The following is a 20,476-nucleotide window of genomic DNA, read 5'->3' as shown; positions in this document are numbered from 1 at the left end:
GGCGGTGCGGCCGCTCCCCGGCTGGCTGGGCTCCCTGAAGGCCTCGCGGTGTGCGCGGCGCTGCGCTGCTTTGCTCGGCTGCGGGAAAGCCGTGTTGCTGCTGTAACTTCGGAGCGTGGTATTTTGGGAGGAGAAAGGTTAAACTACGTTTAGGTCTGAGAAACTTTTCCTTCTCTTTTCTTTCTCCATGATATCTTAATGTCTTTATCTAAGAACTCCGCCAGATTTCCACTTGTGGCAGCTCCAGGGCGATGTTTTCTTTCTCCCTTAAAGTTTGGGGTTTGCCGTGGCTGCCCTCTGTCTGCGCTCTGTCTCTCCTGCTGTGTGCACACAGTGCTGGCCGTGCTGCCCTGCTCTTCTGAGCTCTGTTCACATTTGGGTTCTCCCTGCTTTTTTTCCCGTGCTTTTTAAGTACTGAGTTAGAATGATCACTTCTTGTGTTCCCATAAAGGTAAACCTGCATTGAACTTCTGTTCATTATAAATTTTTAATGAAGTTCTAGTTTGGATTTTTCTTGGTTTTCTCTTGCTTTGAAAATATTGAAGTCCTCTGAGTTCCATTCTCCTGTGAAGCAAAGTGCATGCTTGTGTTTTGATCTCTTTGGTTTCCCTACAGCTGTGTTGGGCTCCTTTCCTGCCCTTGGATCGCTGCTCATGGCAGCATGGTGTGGGTGCTGTGGAAGCTGGAGGTGGAAATCTGCTTTGTGGATGCCAGGTGTTGCAGCAGCAGCTTCTCTTGCTGCTAAGGTTATTCCTTAGATTTCAACTGACATTGTTCCTGAAGGCGTTGTCCTGGCTTTGTGTTCTTCAGGTCTCTTCCCAGGACACAAATGTTTTTCTGTCAGGAGATGAGGTGGTGCATTAGAGTAAGAGCTGAACTTCATGTGTCCCTGGATTCAGATCTCTGGAATTAGGTGGAAAGGTGAACAGAGGTGAGAGGGATGGGGAGCAGGAAGCAGTGCAAAAGGTCTGTTTCTGGGGAGACGCAGTCCCCTTCTATGGGGTATCTGTGGCTGAAACATTGGAATGGAAGTGGGGAGTGATGGGTTTTGCCTGCAGCTGCTGTCCCACAGGCAGCACAGCAGGGCTGCCCTGCATACGTTCTCATAAAATTCAGAGCTACCAGAGCTGTGCTGTGCCTGTGTCCATGCTGCTGTGTGATGGGACAGAGTCGGGTCAGTGACAGAGCTGCTGCTACCAAGACAAGGCTGATGGATGGCTTGTGAAGCAGCTCCTGCCCTGCTCTGGTTCTGCCTGCATGAAGATTAACCAGTGTGAGGTCTGATGCTCTCCTCGCATGGAGCAGCATGCTGCTTTGGGAGAGCTTGCTGCAGGGCAGCAGTGGCTGTCAAGGGAGGGCTGGGTGATGGCTGCTGTCTGATTTTAATCTTCTGTTGCAAATGAGTTGGTCTTCTCAGCTTCCCTCAGCAAAAAAGCTCAATTTTGTATTGTTTCAAAATTTTCTCCTCTAAACACTTAATCCGTGCCCTTGCTTAATCAAGATGTTCTCCCTCAGTGCCAGATTTGGCATGGAAGATTTCAGGCTCTGTGCTGCCAGCTGGGCACTCAGTGTCTGTCAGAATGAGAAAAGGAACCTCCTGCAGGAAAAAAAAAAAAAAAGAAAAAAAAAAAGGATAAATAAACAGACCCAGCACCTGGCAGCTTACACAGAGCTCAGAAATCCATAAACTTTATGTGTTGCTGCAAAACAGTTGCAGATGGTCTAAACTGATGATTAAATATTGCTGCTGTTCTGCCCAGAAAGACTGTGCCCAGATCCTCCGTGTCTGGTTTCTGATTACAGCGGGTAATTACAGGGACAAAGCCAGCTCTGGTTATTTTCAGGCATCTCTTTCAATCGGCGTGGGAGGGAATAAGGGAGATTATTTCAATTCTCGTTAAATGCAGATTTCAGCACTGAGTGATGATTACGCACTGCTAATTTTTTAATGAAATATTTGTGAAATGGAATAACAAAAGGGGAAGCAGTAGTGGGGTGCGCTTTGTCCTGCTGTTAGAACTGGTGGAACACTGCCTGTGGTGGGATGGATCTCAGCGTGTTGGAGGGGCACAGTGATTTCAGCTGCTTCCCCAGGCAGTTTGCTGAGGATTGGTGACATAATGGATGTGTCTGATGGCGGAGGCAACAGAGCTGGGCTGGCTGCTCTCACTGTGCCTCCCTGTCAGAGCATGATGGCTTCCTGCCTGTGACCCCATGCTGGGAGTTCCTTTGGTGCGGTTTCTGCAGCTGCGTGCAGACCTTTTGCTCTATTTTCCACCTGTATCTTTGGCCACCAAACTGGGAAGTATGAAAAAGTCAGCCAAAGAAACCTGCGTGCCTCCCTGCCCTGCTGCTGGGGCTGCCAGCTGTGCTGGGGCTGTGTGGCACATCAGGCTCTGTCTTCACAGAGGTGGCTGCAGCTGAGAGCTGAGCTGGGACACGTCACTCCTGTGTTGAGCTTTCAAAGGTATCCTGGTGGGCAGCTGCAGGGCTGGTAGTTTTAGCAGCTGCTGCTTCTGGATACAGCTTATACTTTGTATTGTAGGGGGCAAGTTTTCAGTTTTGAGGGTTGCCGATGAACGTTTGCTCCTATAGAGACTGAGAGGAGGCAGTGAGGGAGGTGTGCAGTGGCCATGTATGTGGCACAGCACAGAGGTGTTTATTCCTCTGATGCTTTCCATTAGAGTCCTTTTGCAGCTTGTAGTGGCTGCCATATCTCTCCTCATCTCTTTTTGCGTTAGTTAAGAACAAATAAGCACCTGCAGGACCAGGGATGGGGTAGTCTTTGTACTCTCCAAACAAACGTGCAGCTTTTGGTCATTGCATATATTTTTGTTTGTGCCATATTTTCACAGTAGCTGTAATTCAGAACAAGGAGGTGAAACTTCATGTTTTGTCTTCGTGTCTTTTCCTTCTCATAGTAGCACCCTGCCTCGAGGGCTTGTGTGCCTCACGGTGTGGAAAGGTAGAGAGGAAAGGGATCCGTTCTCTTAAATTAGTAAACTGCCCACGCAGCTCTGTTCTTCCTGTCTTTCATTTGGAGTTCTTGGGATTCCTGAGGCTACCACGTTGTCCTGGTTCCAGTTCTCTCAGTCTGTAATGGGTCACCGAGAGCTGCTGTGCTTCGGTGCCGAGTGAGATTGGCAGCAGCCTGGTTGGAAGCAAAATCCAGAAGGTGGCTGTGGAGGTGTGAGGTGTGCTTTTGGAGCCCCAACCCAACAGCTGCTCTCTGCAGTGCTTCACTGTGTGCGTTGCAGTTGGCTGACGTGGCCACACAGCAGCTGTGTCACTGACGAAGATTTATTTCAGATTTTGTGAACTAATACCTTCAGAGCTTCACAATAACAAGGTTACTCACGAAGTAGATGCCTTGGTAATATGAAACTCCTTTGGCAAGGCTTCTCCAAAGCTCCCTGATGCTGAAGGTGAGCTCTAGAGAAGGAGATATTTTACCTCCATGCAGCCACAGCTCCAAGGATGGCGAGGCAGATCCTCACTCTGAGGTTTGGGGCATCACCCTCTTCACCTCTGCAGCACACAAAGGGAGTGCGTGTTTGTGCTGCGTGGGCTGGGGGAGCCCCGGGTGTGGTGGTGCAGCACAGACACAGGAGGAGAATTCTTCTGTACCACTCAGCAGCTGTTGTTTCACTGCTTTTGATAAACATCAGCTTTCTTATTAAAAACCTTTTGTATTCGTGTGTGTGTGTGTGTGTGTGTGCTGATCTCAGTGTTGGATTTAAATGGAAGCGCCTTCTGAATAAATTACTGTGAACGCACTGCATTCAGTAGGAACAAAATTAAGCTTAACTAATAAAGCAATTTAAAAATTGTTTTCTTGTGCGCTTTCCACTGCACTCCAGCTTCGTGCCAAACGCACCTCAGCACAACCGAGTAAAAAAAAACAACAAAAAAAATCCACTATTTTATTTATTAAACAATTAACTTTCCCTTTTGTGCCAGAAAGCTGAAAGTTGGGTGCGTGCAGCTCAGCAATGATTTAAACAAATGTGTTTAAGCTCAGTGCTGCTTAGCAAAACGCTGCGGTCTGAGCACAGCGCTGCGCTGCTTCGTTCTTGTTGGTTGCTAACAGTCCTTTAGGAAGTAGCAGTGCAAAACAAAGCTGAAAATCAATGAGCAGAAGTTTAATGCTTGCCTTAAATCAGCTGCTCGTGGCTGTGCATCTCTGGTGTATTGGGCAGGAACGCAGGTGCTTCACTTCTGCCTTGATTTCTTAGTGGTAATAGCACCGGGTGGAGAAATTGCAATGTTCTCAGTAAGGTTTAGCATAACATCAATAACAAAAGGAAAAACCTTAATGCCTGCTTAATAACACTTGCCTGGGAATTCAATTACTGTCTATTGCCAGTGTGTTGGCAGCATTAATAATTGCATGCTGGGCACTTCCATAATTTATCATAATGACTTCTGTTATGTATTATAGAAGATTCCCCCCCCCAACAATGCATAAATACAAAAAAGGATAAAAATAATTGAGATTGAAACAGGATGTAAATGCTGCTGCTGTGGATTGTGTACTCAGAGGAAATGGGGTTGGTTTCATGATGGAGTTTTAATTTAGGTTTTGTTCTGTTGATGTAGTCCCTGCCCGTGGTACATTACTTTGCATCTGACAAAGCACAGCTCCCTTGGTCCCTCATTACTGCTCCGGTCTCATTGGATTTTCCCTTTTTAACGTTTAGAAATGAGAACGAGGAATGATTTTCTGGAACTTTAACTGAGGAACATGGAAGGTGAATGTTTTAGGGCTTTCTTCTGTGGCTGCCAGCACTCCTCCTCTTTGTGAGCCTTTGGATTCCTCTCTGATTTGATTCCAGCTCGTTTAAAGGCTGGCCTTGCACTCACGTGAGTGTGCTGTGACTGCAGTGTGTCAGAGACCCACAGTAGAGGGGTTGGTATTTCTGCCTGATGGCACCTTAGGAAATAGGTTGGACAAATGTTAGGCCAGATTAAATAAGAAACCATCTTCCAGGCAACTTGAGTGGCTGACAGAAAGCGTGAATGTGTTTGCGTTCTGCTTTCAATGTTCTTAATGCACATACTGCCGTTAAATAATAATGAATTAAATTCTGTTTTCCTGTAGCTACAGAGCATAAAGTACTTGGTTGTCCTTCAAAAAGTGTGAGCAAGACTAAATGTAATATCCTTATCGTTTTTGGAGAGAGTTTTTCCTTCTCTTGCAAATACTTTCATCCCCTCTAGTCTAAATTAAAACATGGGATTAGGGTTAATGGATGTTTTCTTGTCCTTGGCAAATTACGTTTAATTTTGCCAATTAAATGGAAATTGTAGAATAAAATGATAGGTTGTTCCAAGTAAACCACTGCTTAATCCGGTGCCAGAGCCCTGCAGAGTTGCAGCAACAGTGCTCCTGTCCTGCATTCCACAAATTGGGCTTTGATCTCCACGCAGCACTCGCCAGCTTCAGACAAAGGGATGGGGAAAATCAAGGGGAATCAAGCTGCGTGCAAGCATTCACCATGAGCTCACGTACTAGGTGGGTGAAAAAGTTGTACTTCGCTCCTGTAAGCTTCAGCATATCACTCTGCTGTCCCTCAGAGGCTCTCTGCTGTCCCAGCTGATTCTGGAGCCTTCAGGCTGCCCAGCCACGGAGCGGTGCCTGTTGGCACTTCTCATCTGTAAGTACCAGTCTGTTCCCTATGGAGATATTTTCCCACGAATCGCATTCATAGATCAAACAAGGCAGGGTGTTGACACAGCTGTTGGCAGAGCCATCCATCTCATCGTATGATCTTCCCCTTAACTAAATTCATTTCCTTTCTGGTTTTCAGAGTTTGGCGTTGTGTAAGGAAGTGCTTTAAACGACTCGTCCGAATTTCCTCAGCACTCCTGGTAGTGTTGGTGCTGTGGTTTGTGAGGGTCACGGGAGGGCTGTACTCACTCACGTTGTTTCTCTGACTGTAGCCCAACCGAGGGACGAAGCGGCCCCGCGATGAAGAGGAGGAAGAAATCAAAGCACGTCGGAAACAAGTGAGCACACGGGAGCACGGGCGTCACAGGGAAGAGGAGTCTGCTGTGCAGGAAGAGACCGATGACGAGAAGAAGAAACTTCTTCAGATAATTGAAAGGGATGGAGAAGAGGAGGACGAGGAGGTAAATCATGGGTGTTCTGTGGGAAACGAGCAAAAACCAAACTGCTTGTCTGAGATGTCTGTTTTGTGCCGTGTAGACGATGAACTGGCTGGTCACGTGCCATGTGCAGCCTAAGGTGGGGTTATTCTTCCAACATAAGGATATCTTCTTAAAGGAGGGGGAGTGTGAGGAGAGAGAGCAAAGATTTCAGTCTGTTTTAGGCGAGGAGATGCAAATTACTTCTTAAATTGTATTTTTAGAAAATATTTTCTGGATTCTGTATAGTTTTCTAACTCTGTTATTCTCGTCAGTACTCCCAAGCATGCAGCTGCTCCCCATCTCCTTCTGTTTCTAACTGTGCAGCAGCTGCAAATAAACATTCTTTTATACAAGAAAGGTCTTGGGTCAGCGGAGGGGGGTAGCAGCTGTCAGGGGCAAATGACTTCAAGCCTTGGAGACAGAAATCCAATGCAGCACTGGCCTTTCTGCCAAGGGCCGGGGAAGAGATCACTATAAGCGTGACACGTGGATTGGTCTGAATCGAAAAGATATTCCCTTCCTGATGTCTGTGTCCTGTTTGATTTTATTTTTTTAATTTGAAATAAATATACCACTGCAGAATCTTGGAGGTTTGTATAATATCACCCTCCTTTGCGAGTGGTGCTGCTAGCGTTCATCTCTGAAAATCTCCCTTGTGTTGAGCTATTGCCATAGCAGTTAGCTGCTGGTAGTTGGTAGCTGAGGAAGATAATGCTGGATTTCTGTAGTGTTTGAGCTCCAGGATGAATGGTTGCAGGCAGGAGCCCCGCTGAGCAGCTCGAGTCGTGTGGATTCCTGCACTGTGTGAGTCTTTGTCAGGTGCAGCTCTCCCACCCAGCCGTTGGAAGGGCTGGGAGTCCAGTGTTCCTTTAGAACTCCCATCTCTTTCTTATTATCTTGGAACACAGTTAATCCAAGCACCATCAAAAGGCTCTTTGTATCAGTAAATGTGATGGAGGCAAGCTAATCTGTAGGGCACTGTAATATGGCATGCATAAAAAGCAGATTCTAATGGAGACATTACAGTAATAAGTATCAGAGAAAGCAGAGTCAAATGAAATAAAGGGAAGCAATGTCAGCACCTGTGATAGTGCCGTTGTGGATTGAAATTGTGCCATTGGAGGAAGAATGTGGTTTGGGTGTTGCAGTATTGATTATCAGAATGGGGTGCTGGCATAACCCTGAAGTGCTGTGGCAGGTTGGACTTGAGACAGTAGAAAATCCAGTAATAATGGAGGACTTTAACTATCTTCCCACGGACTGCTGTTGTTATTGTAATGGAGTTTGAAATTGAAATTCTTTATCTGGTTTAAGATTGCTGCCTCAAGTCATTCCGTACGGAATCCTTAATACCAGGAGCGAGTCTTGATTGAACCACGAGCAGGATATAAAGCATGGCGTAAGGGCTGCAGAGGCCTGGTTTGTTTTGTTTTGAGGACTTTTCTGTAGTAGTGATTGTGATAAAAGAAGTGCCTTAAAATCTGGAAACAAGGAAAATAACAGGATTGTATTTGTAGGTATCAGGTAGGGAGCTGAAGATGTTCTACTGATGTAACACTGCCAATTGAGAAATGCTTTAGAAGACTTTCCAAAATGAAAGGGAAGTAGTAGAGTAAAATATTGATTTTTTTTTTTTTTCTTTTGAAAAAGACTTTAAAATAGAAGTGAAGGCTTATCCAAGTGAGAAAAATACAAAAAGAACATAAACTCAGGGCAGTTAAATGTAGATCTGCAGAAAGACATGGCACAATGAACTTCTGGAAAGAAATTGCCCATGGGCTTAAGCTGCTGATGTAAATTTACTATGTTCTGTCAGAAGCAGAAAGCTTCACTAGGGCTGATGGTGCCAGATAGGGCCATTGCTGTTTTTCTCACTGATGCTTCATCTCAGCATGGTCTCACCTAGCTGCTGTGTGTACCCCTTGAAGGTTACCTTGCTAAGCTCTGTTTTCTGCCCTTTCCAATGTGGTTAGGAGGAACCTCTGGATGAAAGCTCGGTGAAAAAGATGATTCTCACCTTTGAGAAGAGATCTTACAAAAACCAGGAGCTGCGGATCAAGTTTCCTGACAATCCGGAGAAGTAAGATTGTGCTTGGCCCCCCTGCACCATCACTGTGGCCTTGGCTTTTCTTCCAGCCCTAAATTGACTTCTTGATACGTAATTGTGTTCGTTTACATGAGACTTATGTAACAAATCATTGCCATTTAGTTCCCAGAAACTGCATTTGAAGCTAAGTTTGTTAATTAAAAATGACGTTATTGAGACTTCTGATGGAGACCCGTAGATGGGTGGGGAAAAAAAAGTCACTTCCAACTCTGACGTGAAAAAAGTAATTTGCAACCAAGGGAAATGTTCTGATTTATTAAATTCTTGCTGTTTGTACAAAAGACTGTGAAATTAAAATTCTAGTTCATGTTGTTTTTATTTTGGGAGCACAGAAAGGAAACGAGGTTTCATGATTTCCCTTCTAGGTATCTAAAGAAGTCGCTTTGTTTTCAGAGGTGTAGCTTTGGGCTGACTGAGGCTTATGTGGGATCTTATGAGAGGCTGTTGCTCTCTTTTTGAGAAGGGCTGTGTCTGTAGAGCACAAACGATGTGCTTTTCTTGTCTTGCCTCAGGTTCATGGAATCCGAACTGGATTTAAATGACATCATTCAGGAGATGCATGTGATTGCGACAATGCCGGACCTGTACCACCTGCTGGTGGAACTGAATGCTGTGCAGTCTCTCCTCGGGCTGCTTGGACACGACAACACAGATATCCTCCAGTGGTTAAAGCAGCTCTCCTGTGAGAGGCTTTCTGCACTTCTCTGTAATCTCTTATAGCCTGCTTTCACAGGCTGCTGCTATGTGTTTTTTCTCTTCTTTTCCACTGCACTGAATTTATGCCTTCTTTTTTATTTTTCCAACAAGGCCTTCTTTGTTCAAGTAATATTGATTCTGATTTTTTTTACAGTGTTTTTGTTCTCCTTTCTTGTTTTATGAACCTTTCATCTAAGTTTGGGTGGCTGTGCTCGAGTACAAACAGACAAATGGTGTGGCTGAGGCAACGCAGCAAAACAACACAGCAAAAACTGAAGCATGGGCTTAACAGCATATAACCTTGAACTGTGTGCAGCCTTTGTCTGGAACAATCCCTATTAAAAATGAGACTGATTTACCCGTTTTTATAGAGGGCTGAGCTCATGCTTTCAGCTCTTTGCCATGGACTATCTCACTACAGTGCAACGCCCTAATTTATACATGTGAAAAGTCTTTCATGTGCCCCTAGCTTTGGTGTGATGTTCTCAAAGCTGGAATTTGTGGGTAGCTCCTCTGATGGTATAAATATCAGTGACAGTTCCACGAGCAGTTATTGCTTGTGTCACTGAACCTGACCCCTGTGTGTCCTCTGAGAATGTCTCAGAATTTTCTCTCTATACTGCTGAAGTTTTAGTAGTCCGGTATAAAAACTGTTGTTTTCCGAATATCCTTGTGCCTTCTTGCTTAGCCTTCAGCTGATAAATAGAACTGTGCTTTGCCTACCATTGTGCAGCCTTTTAAATAGGGCTCAATCTGCATTGCTTGTAAAATGCTCTACGGTAGATTAAACTGAAATGTTGTGACATGATTTAAGAGGTCTTCTGTTGACAAACGTTGGTGAATGGAAGGAGCACTGAAGCTGAGTGGGAAGGGCACTGGACTTTGACTTGGGACCACAGGAGGTTTGTGTTTTTTCTTTTTGTTGTTCATGGCCTTGGGAAAGTCATTAATTCTTGACTTTTCTTTATCTGTAAAGAAGTAGACAGTACTCATCAGTCTTTCTGAGGTGTTTTGAAATACACAATTTTAAAAGGACCGTTAAGAAGAAAATGTTGTGGTCTGAGGTAGAGATGTTGGTTCTTTTTTTTTCTAGCACTTTTCCTTGTAGTACTACATAGTAAAGAAGTCATAATTCATTCCTTCTAAGTGGGTGCAGTGATCAGAATGTAAAAACAGAACATCGATATTTTTTTTGCATATCCATTGGAGAACACTGTTTCCATTAGAAAGCACATTTGAGTTTTTAAATCTTTTTCTGTGTTTGGTTGTTTTGTTTTGAGTCTGGCTTAACCTTGACCTGGTAGAGTACTGGTCCCTGACAAACAGCACCCACCACTGCTTTCCTTATCTGCCATCTGTAATGAGAATTACTTCCAATTAAAATGGTTGTTAACAATTTACTCTGTACAGTAGGAAATGCCTACCATGCATAACCAGTTTCATGGCCACCATAGTTTAATTACTTTTTTTTTCTTGCCAGCAATGTAGTCTTTTGGTGTACCATGTGTATGGCATTAACACGATATCCTAAATTTCATGTTCACGTGGCAGTGATTGTGGCTGGGATTGCTGGGCTGGTTCTTAGCTGGGATGCACAGGAGCACAGTTTTTGTCCCCTCAGCCATGAAAAGCTGTCCTAGAGTCACAGCTGCAGGTGAGGACTTGTCAGTTTTGCCATTGAATTTTTTAAATGGGTTTGCAAGTTGCCTGTCAGTTAATGGAGGGGTAGGAGTTTGCCCTGTGGTTAGCAATTTTAGGAGGAAAAGGGATTGATGAACTTCATGAGGTTCCTAATGGCCCGTTTCTTCAGCTTTTGTTGCTTAGAAGTTGATTCCTTGCAGCATAAATGCAAGGCAGATTATTCTCACTCAACCTGCTTATTGAGACGTGCTTTAGCTTGCTTTCAAAACTTATACTCTGCCATTTTTGAGCCTGTTTTTGTGTAAGTGCAGCTGACTGCCTGCCCAGGAAGTCACAGCCGCCCTTCTGTTTGGTTCCTGATGGCAGCTGCAACTGGAAGCGGCATCTTCCTACCATGAAAATGTCCAGATAGCTTTGGCTTGTCTGAGGATTGCTGTGGAGTATGATGAGAGCAGTAATTGTACTGGTAAGCATCTTCAGCAGTGCCCAACACAGGCTAGCTCGGCAGTGGGACAGGCAGCTCTCTTACAGTCTTTCCTGGTAAGTCACGGCTGTAACCTTGCTGTAAAAGATGTTTTAAAGTACTCTTCCTGTCACTGCATGTATGCCTGAGCAAGTGCACAAACAGGAGAACTGGGAGGCTGGGTTGTTAGCCTATGAATTTTAAAGAGATTCATCACAAAGTTGTTATATAGGACATGTGGAAAACTGCGTACCCTGCTCTGCCCTAGTGGGAATCGGGCAAGATTGATCGGAGTGTCTGAGAGAATAGGAAAGTGGCTCTAATGAGGTGGAATACGTCTCCTAGTACCAGAGAGCTGGGTAGCAGTCAGGGGAACCATGTGTTATGCAGTCCAGTGTTAATGAGTAAAAATTGGGCTGGCAGAAGCTCTGCTGCTCCTGAGAGGTACGTGGTTAGAGGAGTGTGCTGTCCTAATTGGGCCAGGCAGAAGGGGGTTGGTGCTTCTGCTTCGTGCTGTGGCCTTGTTAGGTGTCTGCTGAATCGGGTTAGCTGGGTAGCGTTGAGAGCATCGTACCCTAATCAGGTTATTATAATGCCTTTCTTCTGGGTTGTGTTCAATCTCAGCAGTGCAAGATGGTGCAAACTATAGACATTTTTTACTTAAAAATATCAAAAATTTAGTACTATCAAGTCCAGCAAAATGTCCTGGCACAGTATGCACGCAGTTACGTTCATTTTTGTCACTTCTGGTCGTTAGATTCCCTGATTCTGGTGTTTTGGTGTTCCTGTGCCCTGCCTATTTAATGAGTTAACTGTTATGTGTCATATCATGAGCTCACTGGCCTAAAAGCAATGTGTTGTTTTTTTTTTTTTTAATATTGAATGTGTTTGCTGGGTTGATTGTCCTTAACATCTAGCACATGTTTCCATAGCTGTGGTAGACTTGCTCCAAGAGCTGACTGATATAGATACTCTCCATGAGAGTGAAGAAGGAGCTGAAGTCCTCATAGATGCTCTGGTAAGTAGTAAACTCCACATTATTTTAATGACTGAACAGTGAATCCTTTGAACTGCCACGCTTGCCATGGCTGTGCATACACAATGCCATGCACAGTGCCAGCACCGTGCTGGAGTTACCTGGCTCAGGTGTATGTTCAGGCCTAGTTGTAGTTGAACTGGAACACGTCATTATATTGAGGTTATGCTTTTTTTTTTTTTTTCTTCTTAACAAGAAGTAAAAGCTTGAAAGTTTTCATGTAGCAGAACTAATGCATTTTAAGGGTGGCAGAGGTTTAATGGTCCTTGTGCTGTAGGGATTAAGTGACCCCAGAAGATGACCTACACGTAATAGAAGATGCATTGCTCGGTCTTAAGAGAGTTTGCCAGGCAGAGAGCATCTGAGCACCTTGTGTTGTGCTGGTGGGCTTCCCTGCAGCTTGGTGTTTGTGCTGGTTGCCTCCTTGGCAGTGGGAGGGGGATGCCAAGCTGAGAGAAGCAATGCCCAGCAAGGATTGAGATTCCCATGTCTGTTCTACCTTCAGGCAGCTGTTGGTGAATTGCTGCAATTGTTAAAAGTTGTGACTCTGTCTTGTTCTGTAACTGTTAGGTTGAAATTGAAAGGCAGGAAATTATTGTTTCTTCTGATTGTTTTGTTTGGTGACAGTGTTTTCTCCTACGGTCCCTCTTGTCCAGTCACTGCTACCTCCAGAGGTTAATGACATTGGCCTGGAGCTGGGTTCCTCCAGCTGGCTCTGGGCTGTTCTTAATTATTCTGCCTTTGTGGAAAGGTTTCTGGGTGAATGAAATGGCAGAGAGGAGCTGGTAGAGAAGATGTTTTCTGTAAAATGTATGGGGAGAGAGTAAATCAAGCATAGTTCTTCCTCTGTGTGCCTTGTTGCCAACCCACGGGTAATGGCCAAGTTTTAGTTGTTTTATTGTTCTCTCTGAAAGAACCAGGTCAGGCATCTCTTGGGAGAAGTGTTTAGATATCTACTTTTTTGATTACTTAAAAAAAAAATAAAAATAGTAGATCTAGTGTTTTAGGGTACTTTGTATTTTTTTTCCATGCTTTCACTGAAGACAAAACCAGTTAAGTGTTTTGAATTGCAAATGTTACTTTGTCGTACTTTTCCAAGCTCACATCCACAATGGGAAGGTAGCCAAAGTCAATCTGGCCTCTGTCCAATTGCAGCTGTAAGTGCAGACTGCTTGTGGTGAGGGGCTGCAACCCCAGCTGCAGGTGTGGGTTTCTGCTCCTGTTCTGCTGTCAGGGTTTCGTTAACTCACTGAAGTCAGCTTGGTGCATTCATCTTAGCAGGATTTAAATGTCAGGCTTCAGCTGGCGATCCTTCATCTTTCACATTTGAATCTGCATGTGTGAGCATTGTTCCTTCAGCTTTTTGTGCCAGTAAGGTGGAGGATGTAACAAAGTGCAGGCAGACCAGCTGCAAGCTGCTGAAGGTGGAACTGCTCGTGGAGCTGACAGCCAGAGTGTGGTGGTTTGTGGTGCCTTAAGAATTCTGTGGGATTATAAATCAATTAGGGCTGATGCAGGAAATAAGACTGACAGGGTTCATGTTTTCCCTCCAGATGTTTTTCTATTTAATCTGAAACCTAAAACCTGTTTAATTAATTAGGACAAACATGGTGTCAGATTTGCTTGGTGAATCCTTTTGCTACCTTTGAGATTTTAGAGCAGGATTGTTAATGTCACCTGATCAGAATCATGTCTGGCAGGATGTTTCAGCAGGGCTTACTGATATTTATTTATTGTCTATTAGACCTTCCTTTGTCATCTTCCTTTTCTCACTTTGCTCTCATGTTTTTTATCTTGCCTGTGACCGTGGCAATGCAGGTGGAGGGTCAGGTCGTGGCCTTGTTGGTGCAGAATTTAGAGCGCCTGGATGAAAGTGTGAAGGAGGAAGCTGATGGTGTCCACAACACACTTGGCAAGTGGCTGTTGCACAGCCTCTCTCTTCTTTGTGTTTTGTACAAAGGCTGGGTGGGTTATCCCTCCCCTTTCTTTCTTTCTCACATGCTTTGCCCTTGAGCTGCCAACACTGAGGTGGAGAACCTGTGGTGAATTTCTTTCAAGCACAATTGTAAATCGCTGTAAAGTGTAATCTTTTCAGCTAACGTTTGTTGCATGTGTGCTGGTAGGATGCCTCTTCCCAAAGCTGTGCTGATACACAGATGGATTTCTGTGCCTTGTGCTGACCTTGTATTTCCTACGTACTTGTATGTGAGCTCTGCTTACCCAGTTGAGAGCTGTATATGTCTTAGCAATATATTTGACTTTTAGATAATAAAACTTTTGTAATTCATACAAGTACATCCTTACCCCTCTGTTCACCAGCCTTTGCACAGCACAGTAACTATTTTGCAGTGTGTTTCTGTTGTTAGCACACCAGCATCCACACCTTCCAGTCATTCAGGACTGGAATCTCTCTGGTTCCTTGCTGTTGCTGGGAACTGGAAGAATGAGTTAGGGACTGGAAGCAAGGGGCTTGGACTTGTGTTCCTGCATAGCAGCAGCAGTAAAATCTTGTTAAAATTGTTCTCTGCAATGAGAGTTGCTCCTTCAGTAAAAGGAAGGTATCTCAGGCATCTTCCAGCAGGAGCTGGTGTCATGTTGTCTGAAGGTGGACTGTGTTGGCAGTGTAAAAACTGAAACAGTATTATTTACCTGAGCTTAAGACTCACTCAAAAAAGATGATTTTGCAAATATGCTATTTTGACAAGAGCAGGGAAGGACCTGCCAAAGCTGTGTTGATAAAGGTCTGAGCTGATATGCAGGTGGGGGGAAAAAATGGATGTTTTCTGTGCCTTTCTTCTTAGCAATTGTTGAGAACATGGCAGAGTTCCGACCGGAGATGTGCACAGAAGCTGCGCAGCAGGGCCTCATGCAGTGGCTGCTCAAGAGGCTGAAGGTGAGCTTATTTTCTTGTTGTCACTTGGGAGACACACAATGAAAACTGACAAGCCACTGGACCGGGAGCTGATGTGCTGGAGGAGGTGTTTGGCATAATATTAGAAGCCTGGGATGTTATTGGCTCGTTCAGTTTATACGGGGTGTCTTTGTGACAAGTTCTAACATCTGTGAATATGCTGAATTCAGAACTCTCTTCCAACTGTAAAGTAGGTTGCATTTGGCTTTGCATTTATGTATTGATATTTTTAGCATCCTATGGCAGTGAGTTGTACAGTTGAACTCTGTCTTTTGGGAAGAGGCACCTAAACATTCCATAGAAGAATGTAGGAAAGGAATTGATAGTTTAACTCTCTTGCAGAGCTAGTGAAGAAAAGACAGCAAATAGATTCTGAGCCTTCTGCTAACTCTGCTAGCAAGGCAATGCTACCTCCACATTTAAATGTCTGTACAGCTAGTGTGCCCTCTGTATCACAGAAATACAGCTTTGTGGTCATGCATAGACTCCTGTGTGCCCCTCATATACTTGTTAGCAGGAGTAACCCATAATTTCTCACTACAGGTAGTAACATAATTATGTTCCTTCTGCTTAAATACAAAAGGCAAAGTTAATTTTATTCCAGGCAGGTATGTACTGAGTGCAGGTCTGCTGCCTGCCTTATAATTACTCTTGCAGCTGAAAGACTTAGAAACTTGGGAAAGCAAAATAATCACAATTTGGATTCCCCTGCTTGTTGCACCAGAACATGAATGTTAAAGGCTTGCGAAACTCGGTGCTGAATGCGTGCGTTCCCTTCACCCTGGCATGTGTTAACTCCCTCTGGGCTCAGGGAAGTGTGATCAGGCAGCACTTTTTCTTGCTTACAAGCTGTCGTAGTGGGGAGATGCATGCTAATAAAACCCTTGCCCGGAAGCCTTTGCTGTTGGCAGTGCTTGGTCCTGAATCTCTCGCCCTGACAGATGTGTTTAGGATTAAACCGGTATCTCAGCATCTGGGCAGAGCACCGTGCTGCTGAAGGCCGTCTTAGGGTGATTCTTAAAATGAAGGCTCTGTCTGGAAGTTGATAAGGACATCTGGCACACGGTGCAGGGTGTGAATTTCTGTTTGCTGACAACATTTCAAGTTGCATGATTGTATTCTGATGGTCGGAATTGCCTCAGAAAGCTCAGCTGCAGAGCGTAATGGCTCGCTTCTCCAAACACAAGCAGGGCTTGATGGTGCTTTGTGCAGCCTTGAAAGAACAGGACGTTATTTCCTAATGCTTGTTGTATGACAGCAGTTGGTGTGTGCTGTAATGGGAGCTGGTGGCCACCGAGTGCCTGCTGCAATGCCCAACCTGTGCCAGCAGCTGCTTGGAAGGGCTGCGTGGTTGCTATAAACACCATCAGCTTGGTGTGATTAGGGATTGTTCCAAGGAAAAGCTTTATTTAAAGTCAATACTTGTGACACTTGGGATCCTCCTGCTTCTCATGTTTCCTGTTGCAGGCATTTGGATCGTGCCCTTTCTTTTGGTTGCAGGCTGAGATAATTGCCCATGGTAGCCCCGTGCAGCCAGGGTTGCTCAATCAAGCTGCAGGTAGTTGTGTGCTGGAGGGAAAAATTGTGGGTGACAAATGGTATGTGTAAGCCTTGCACTCATTACTTTGTACTTTTTTTCTGGAACAGCGAATCCAAATGGCTGGTTACTGACAATTTTTAGAAGGCATTTTTATTTTTTAAATTTTACAGTAGCAGCAGACCAGTGGCAATTATTACCTGATTGACTAAAGCTCAGTCTCTTTCTGTAGATGAAGCATCTTGGGCAGCACACAACAACACTGGCTCCTGTTCAGAGCCTCACTTCAAGGATTTTACTTTTTTTTTTTCTTCCAGGAGAAGCAATAATCACTGTTTTTTCATTTGCTTTTTTTTTTTTTTGCATATGGAGGGGACGTATGAAATGGATGTTATGTGACTGTGCAGGCTAAACCCAACTATGATATTTGGTTTTCATATCCAACTGGCAGCTCCTATTTAACATTACTGGGATGTGTTTTCTTGGTGCCAGGTGCAGACATCAGAATAGGGATAAGCCATATGTACAACATGTAATAATGCCATGGAAGTCTTATCACAGGAGGGAACCTCTGTGTTGCCCACAACTGGAGAACGTTCTGAGGTTTTTTTGAGCAGACTGAGACAAAGCTAATGATGTAGGATGGTGTGAAGGATTGGAGGTGACTTTCTACACATGCACATACATGCACACAGCCTACTGCTCCTGAATCAGAAAGGTTCATTACTGTTTTGTCATTGGTTCTTACTACAAAATTACTGCTGTTATGTTTTGCTTGAGCACTGCTTATACATTCAGCGATTTGATCAGTGCATTGCCCAGTTCAATGGAGCACAGAGCAGTCCCTGATGAGTCTTTTGTTCACTCTTCCCCCAACAGGCTAAGATGCCCTTTGATGCCAACAAGCTGTACTGCAGTGAGGTGCTGGCTATTCTGCTCCAGAATAATGACGGTGAGAGCTGCCTCTGGCATTGATGTGCTGTTAGGATGGGCCCTGGGCTGGTTTCAGATCACAGCAGCACCCTTCTGCCTTTGGCTTCCCTTTGCTTATGCTATCACTCCCATGCGTGCTTTTGTGTGCGCATGCGCCCACGGTTTCTCTGCAGCTTTTGTACTCTGTCAAGCCATATCGATTTTGTTTGCTGATGTATCAGTGTTAGATGGCAGTAAAATCTGACAGTTAGCTTCATTTTTCTCTGTTTTCTCCCTTCCCCCACTCCCGTCTAGACAACAGAGAATTGCTTGGGGAGCTGGATGGGATCGATGTGCTGCTTCAGCAGTTATCTGTGAGTAATCCTCCTTGCTGCCAGGAGACCCGCAGGCTGGGGGTGGGCGGGTGGGACAGAGCTGGAGTGCAGTGCTGTCCCAGCAGTCTGTGGGTACCAAAATGGGAGAGCACATTATCTTAGTGGTGACACAATTCCTGAGAAACTGCCAAATAAATGTGGTGTCTATGGTAAGTGAGGACAATCTCTGTTTCACAGGCAATGATGTTAAATTACATAGAAATTAAATTATTTTGTTGCAGTTGTGAGGAGAGTGGGAGGGATGGCTCAAGTTTGGCCATTTTGAGCACTCCAGGTGCTGTGCTGCATTGCTTCTAGCACTGAGCTAGCTGAAGGTAACGTGTTCTTAGTTTGCTTACATTTCTTAATCAGGCAGTGGCACTGTTGGTGGAGCAGGGTGCTGCAGAGCAGATCCTTCAGGTATGCATTGGCCTGGGAGTTGTCTTGTAACAAACTTATCCACATAGTTTTGTGAATTATGTTCTTAGTGAGTTTGTGTTTCTCTTCAGAGGCCATGCATCATCTTTCAAGTCACGCATTAGGCTGTTGCTCATTTGTTGGTATACAGTCAGGACAGCAGAAAGGGCAGTGGAGCTCAAGAGAGTGCATCAGTCAGGTGTATGGTTGCTGTTTGGATGACTGCAGGCTTATGCATGTCAGATGCTTAGAACTTGTGATGCAAAACACACTGCAACAGTGTGGGTCAAACCGAGCCCTGCACTGCGATGAAATCATTTTCTTTGTCATGCAGGTGTTTAAACGACATAACCCCAGTACAGCAGAAGAACAGGAAATGATGGAGAACCTCTTTGACTCTCTTTGTTCCTGCCTGATGCTCAGTTCCAACCGGGATCGGTTCCTAAAAGGCGAGGGTCTCCAGCTGATGAATCTGATGCTTAGGTACTGTGTCACTGGGTGATTTTTTTTTGCCTGCTTTTGACCCACCAGCATGTGTTCTAGCAAGATGCTTGTACTTTCCTGTTTATAAAATTTGTGTTTTAGTATGCTTGACTTCTTCTAGCACGTTACTTGTACCTTTCTCAGAGATGCAAACTCTACTTTTTAAATTTTCATAAGAAGTGGATTTAACAGCTGCTGTAAGCTACCAGTACAGGTCTGCAGCAGACACCCAGATGAGAGAATGTTATAGATTAGGCCACTAATCCTGTCAGGATTCAAAAGACCTTTATAAGGTAAGAGAGAACCTCTGGATGTCTGTAGGAGGAATGTTTTTTCCTTTTGTTCCCCGGTTCAGGTCTCACTGTGCTGTGTGTCATCCAAGCTGAGAAGTTTTTGTGGACACTGATACAAAAATTGCTTTTGTGAAATAGGCATAAATATTCATTTCTTCTTGTGATGTGTTTTGTCACACCTTGAATCTCTAGAGTTCTCTGCTGTGTCAACTTTTGCTTCCTGGCCTGGATCTGTGTCTTCTGAGACGAGACTTCTCAGGACTGGGCACAGCAGGGCTCTGTCTCGCTTTCCTCGGTGTGCTGAGCTGCATGCAGTGGCTGGTTAGCAAACACCAACGAGAACTGATGTATTCCTGCAGCGCATGGCTGGGTAATGTGCAGCAGCAGGGAGCTGAATAAATAACCAAGTGTGGATTATTCAAATAGGAACACTGAGTTTTCCTGAGGCTAATTAAAGAAAAGCTCCAAAACTAAGGATGAGAGGGAAGCCTCCCTCTGCCTCAAGTACTAAGCTGCTGAGCTAGCCTTGCAGAACTAATTACTTGGAGTTCTCGTGCCATGTGGGTGGGACTCCACACTTGGAAAAACTCATCTAGACAGAGCAGGGCCTAGCAGGACATACTAAGCTTCTTGCTCCTAATGGTGTTTTTAGATTGGAGTTGAAAGTGTTAATCTGGTATTTTTGTTGCTGATTCAGACAAAGAACTGATGCTGCAGGCGTTTGGTGTGCGTTTGTGTTTTTTCTTACATATTTAGTGTCTGCTGGTTATGAAGATGACAGTTGATTCTGTTAATTTCTGTCGCTGGGAGTCTGTGTGTGCTGCAGGTGCTCCCATTTCCTTGGACAGTGTGGCTGTGGAGCCTGCAGGCTACTTTGTACGTGCAGAGAACACTTTGATGGCTGTTATCTGGAGAGCTGCCTGAGAGTATCACACTTCTGTACCTTTATATGTTCATGATAAACAACAAAGAATAGAGATGTCATTCAGCTGTGATTCACCACCTTACCCACAACAGGGCAGAGTATTTTTCTCTCCTTCTGAAGGCTGGGGGGAAAGATCTGTTATTTTTGTATTTCCTCTAAAGACGGTTAATCATTGTTCCATAGTCTGTGCAGATGAAAGGACAAAGAGTTGAAAGTTTATTGACAACGATTCGAGATAGATAAGCTGTGTGAGAATAAAGATATCAGGCCTGAATCTCCATTACTGTCTTAGAGAACACAGGATCCTATATCTGCTGTGACCAAATACATCTCACCACGTTGTTCTGCTGATGGCCGCGTGCGCAGAACTGTGGGCAAGCACAGCCTCCTTCAGCCAAACATTTAACGTGCTCAGGAGATTCTTCCAGACAGTAATGAAAGCAGCACCACTGCCCATTATGCTGAGACTTCAAACGTGTGGCCATCAGCATGATGTGCTGCTGCACTGTGGGCTCCTGGGCAGGCAGTGGT

At 44.6% G+C, this 20,476-nt stretch overlaps 1 protein-coding gene across 2 annotated transcripts in view; it reads left to right on the top strand.

The window, feature by feature from the left end:
- Positions 1–5,751: 5,751 nt before the first annotated feature.
- CTNNBL1 (catenin beta like 1) overlaps positions 5,752–20,476 on the top strand; it is a 33,081-nt gene continuing 18,356 nt past the window's right edge. Inside the window, exons 1-10 of one of the 2 annotated variants that reach the window (XM_031556573.1) lie at positions 5,752–5,871; positions 5,944–6,132; positions 8,124–8,230; positions 8,770–8,909; positions 11,978–12,075; positions 13,912–14,005; positions 14,895–14,986; positions 17,421–17,493; positions 17,769–17,827; positions 18,579–18,727. In XM_031556573.1, coding sequence (XP_031412433.1) covers positions 5,767–5,871; positions 5,944–6,132; positions 8,124–8,230; positions 8,770–8,909; positions 11,978–12,075; positions 13,912–14,005; positions 14,895–14,986; positions 17,421–17,493; positions 17,769–17,827; positions 18,579–18,727 — 1,106 coding nt within the window. In that variant the 5' untranslated portion in view covers positions 5,752–5,766. The remainder of the gene's footprint in view (positions 5,872–5,943; positions 6,133–8,123; positions 8,231–8,769; positions 8,910–11,977; positions 12,076–13,911; positions 14,006–14,894; positions 14,987–17,420; positions 17,494–17,768; positions 17,828–18,578; positions 18,728–20,476) is intronic. The other variant, XM_019622328.2, reaches the window with a different exon arrangement.

Source organism: Meleagris gallopavo, chromosome 22 (assembly GCF_000146605.3).
Source record: "Meleagris gallopavo isolate NT-WF06-2002-E0010 breed Aviagen turkey brand Nicholas breeding stock chromosome 22, Turkey_5.1, whole genome shotgun sequence".
Taxonomy (NCBI): Eukaryota; Metazoa; Chordata; class Aves; order Galliformes; family Phasianidae; genus Meleagris; species Meleagris gallopavo.
This window is presented reverse-complemented; position numbering and strand designations above follow the sequence as displayed.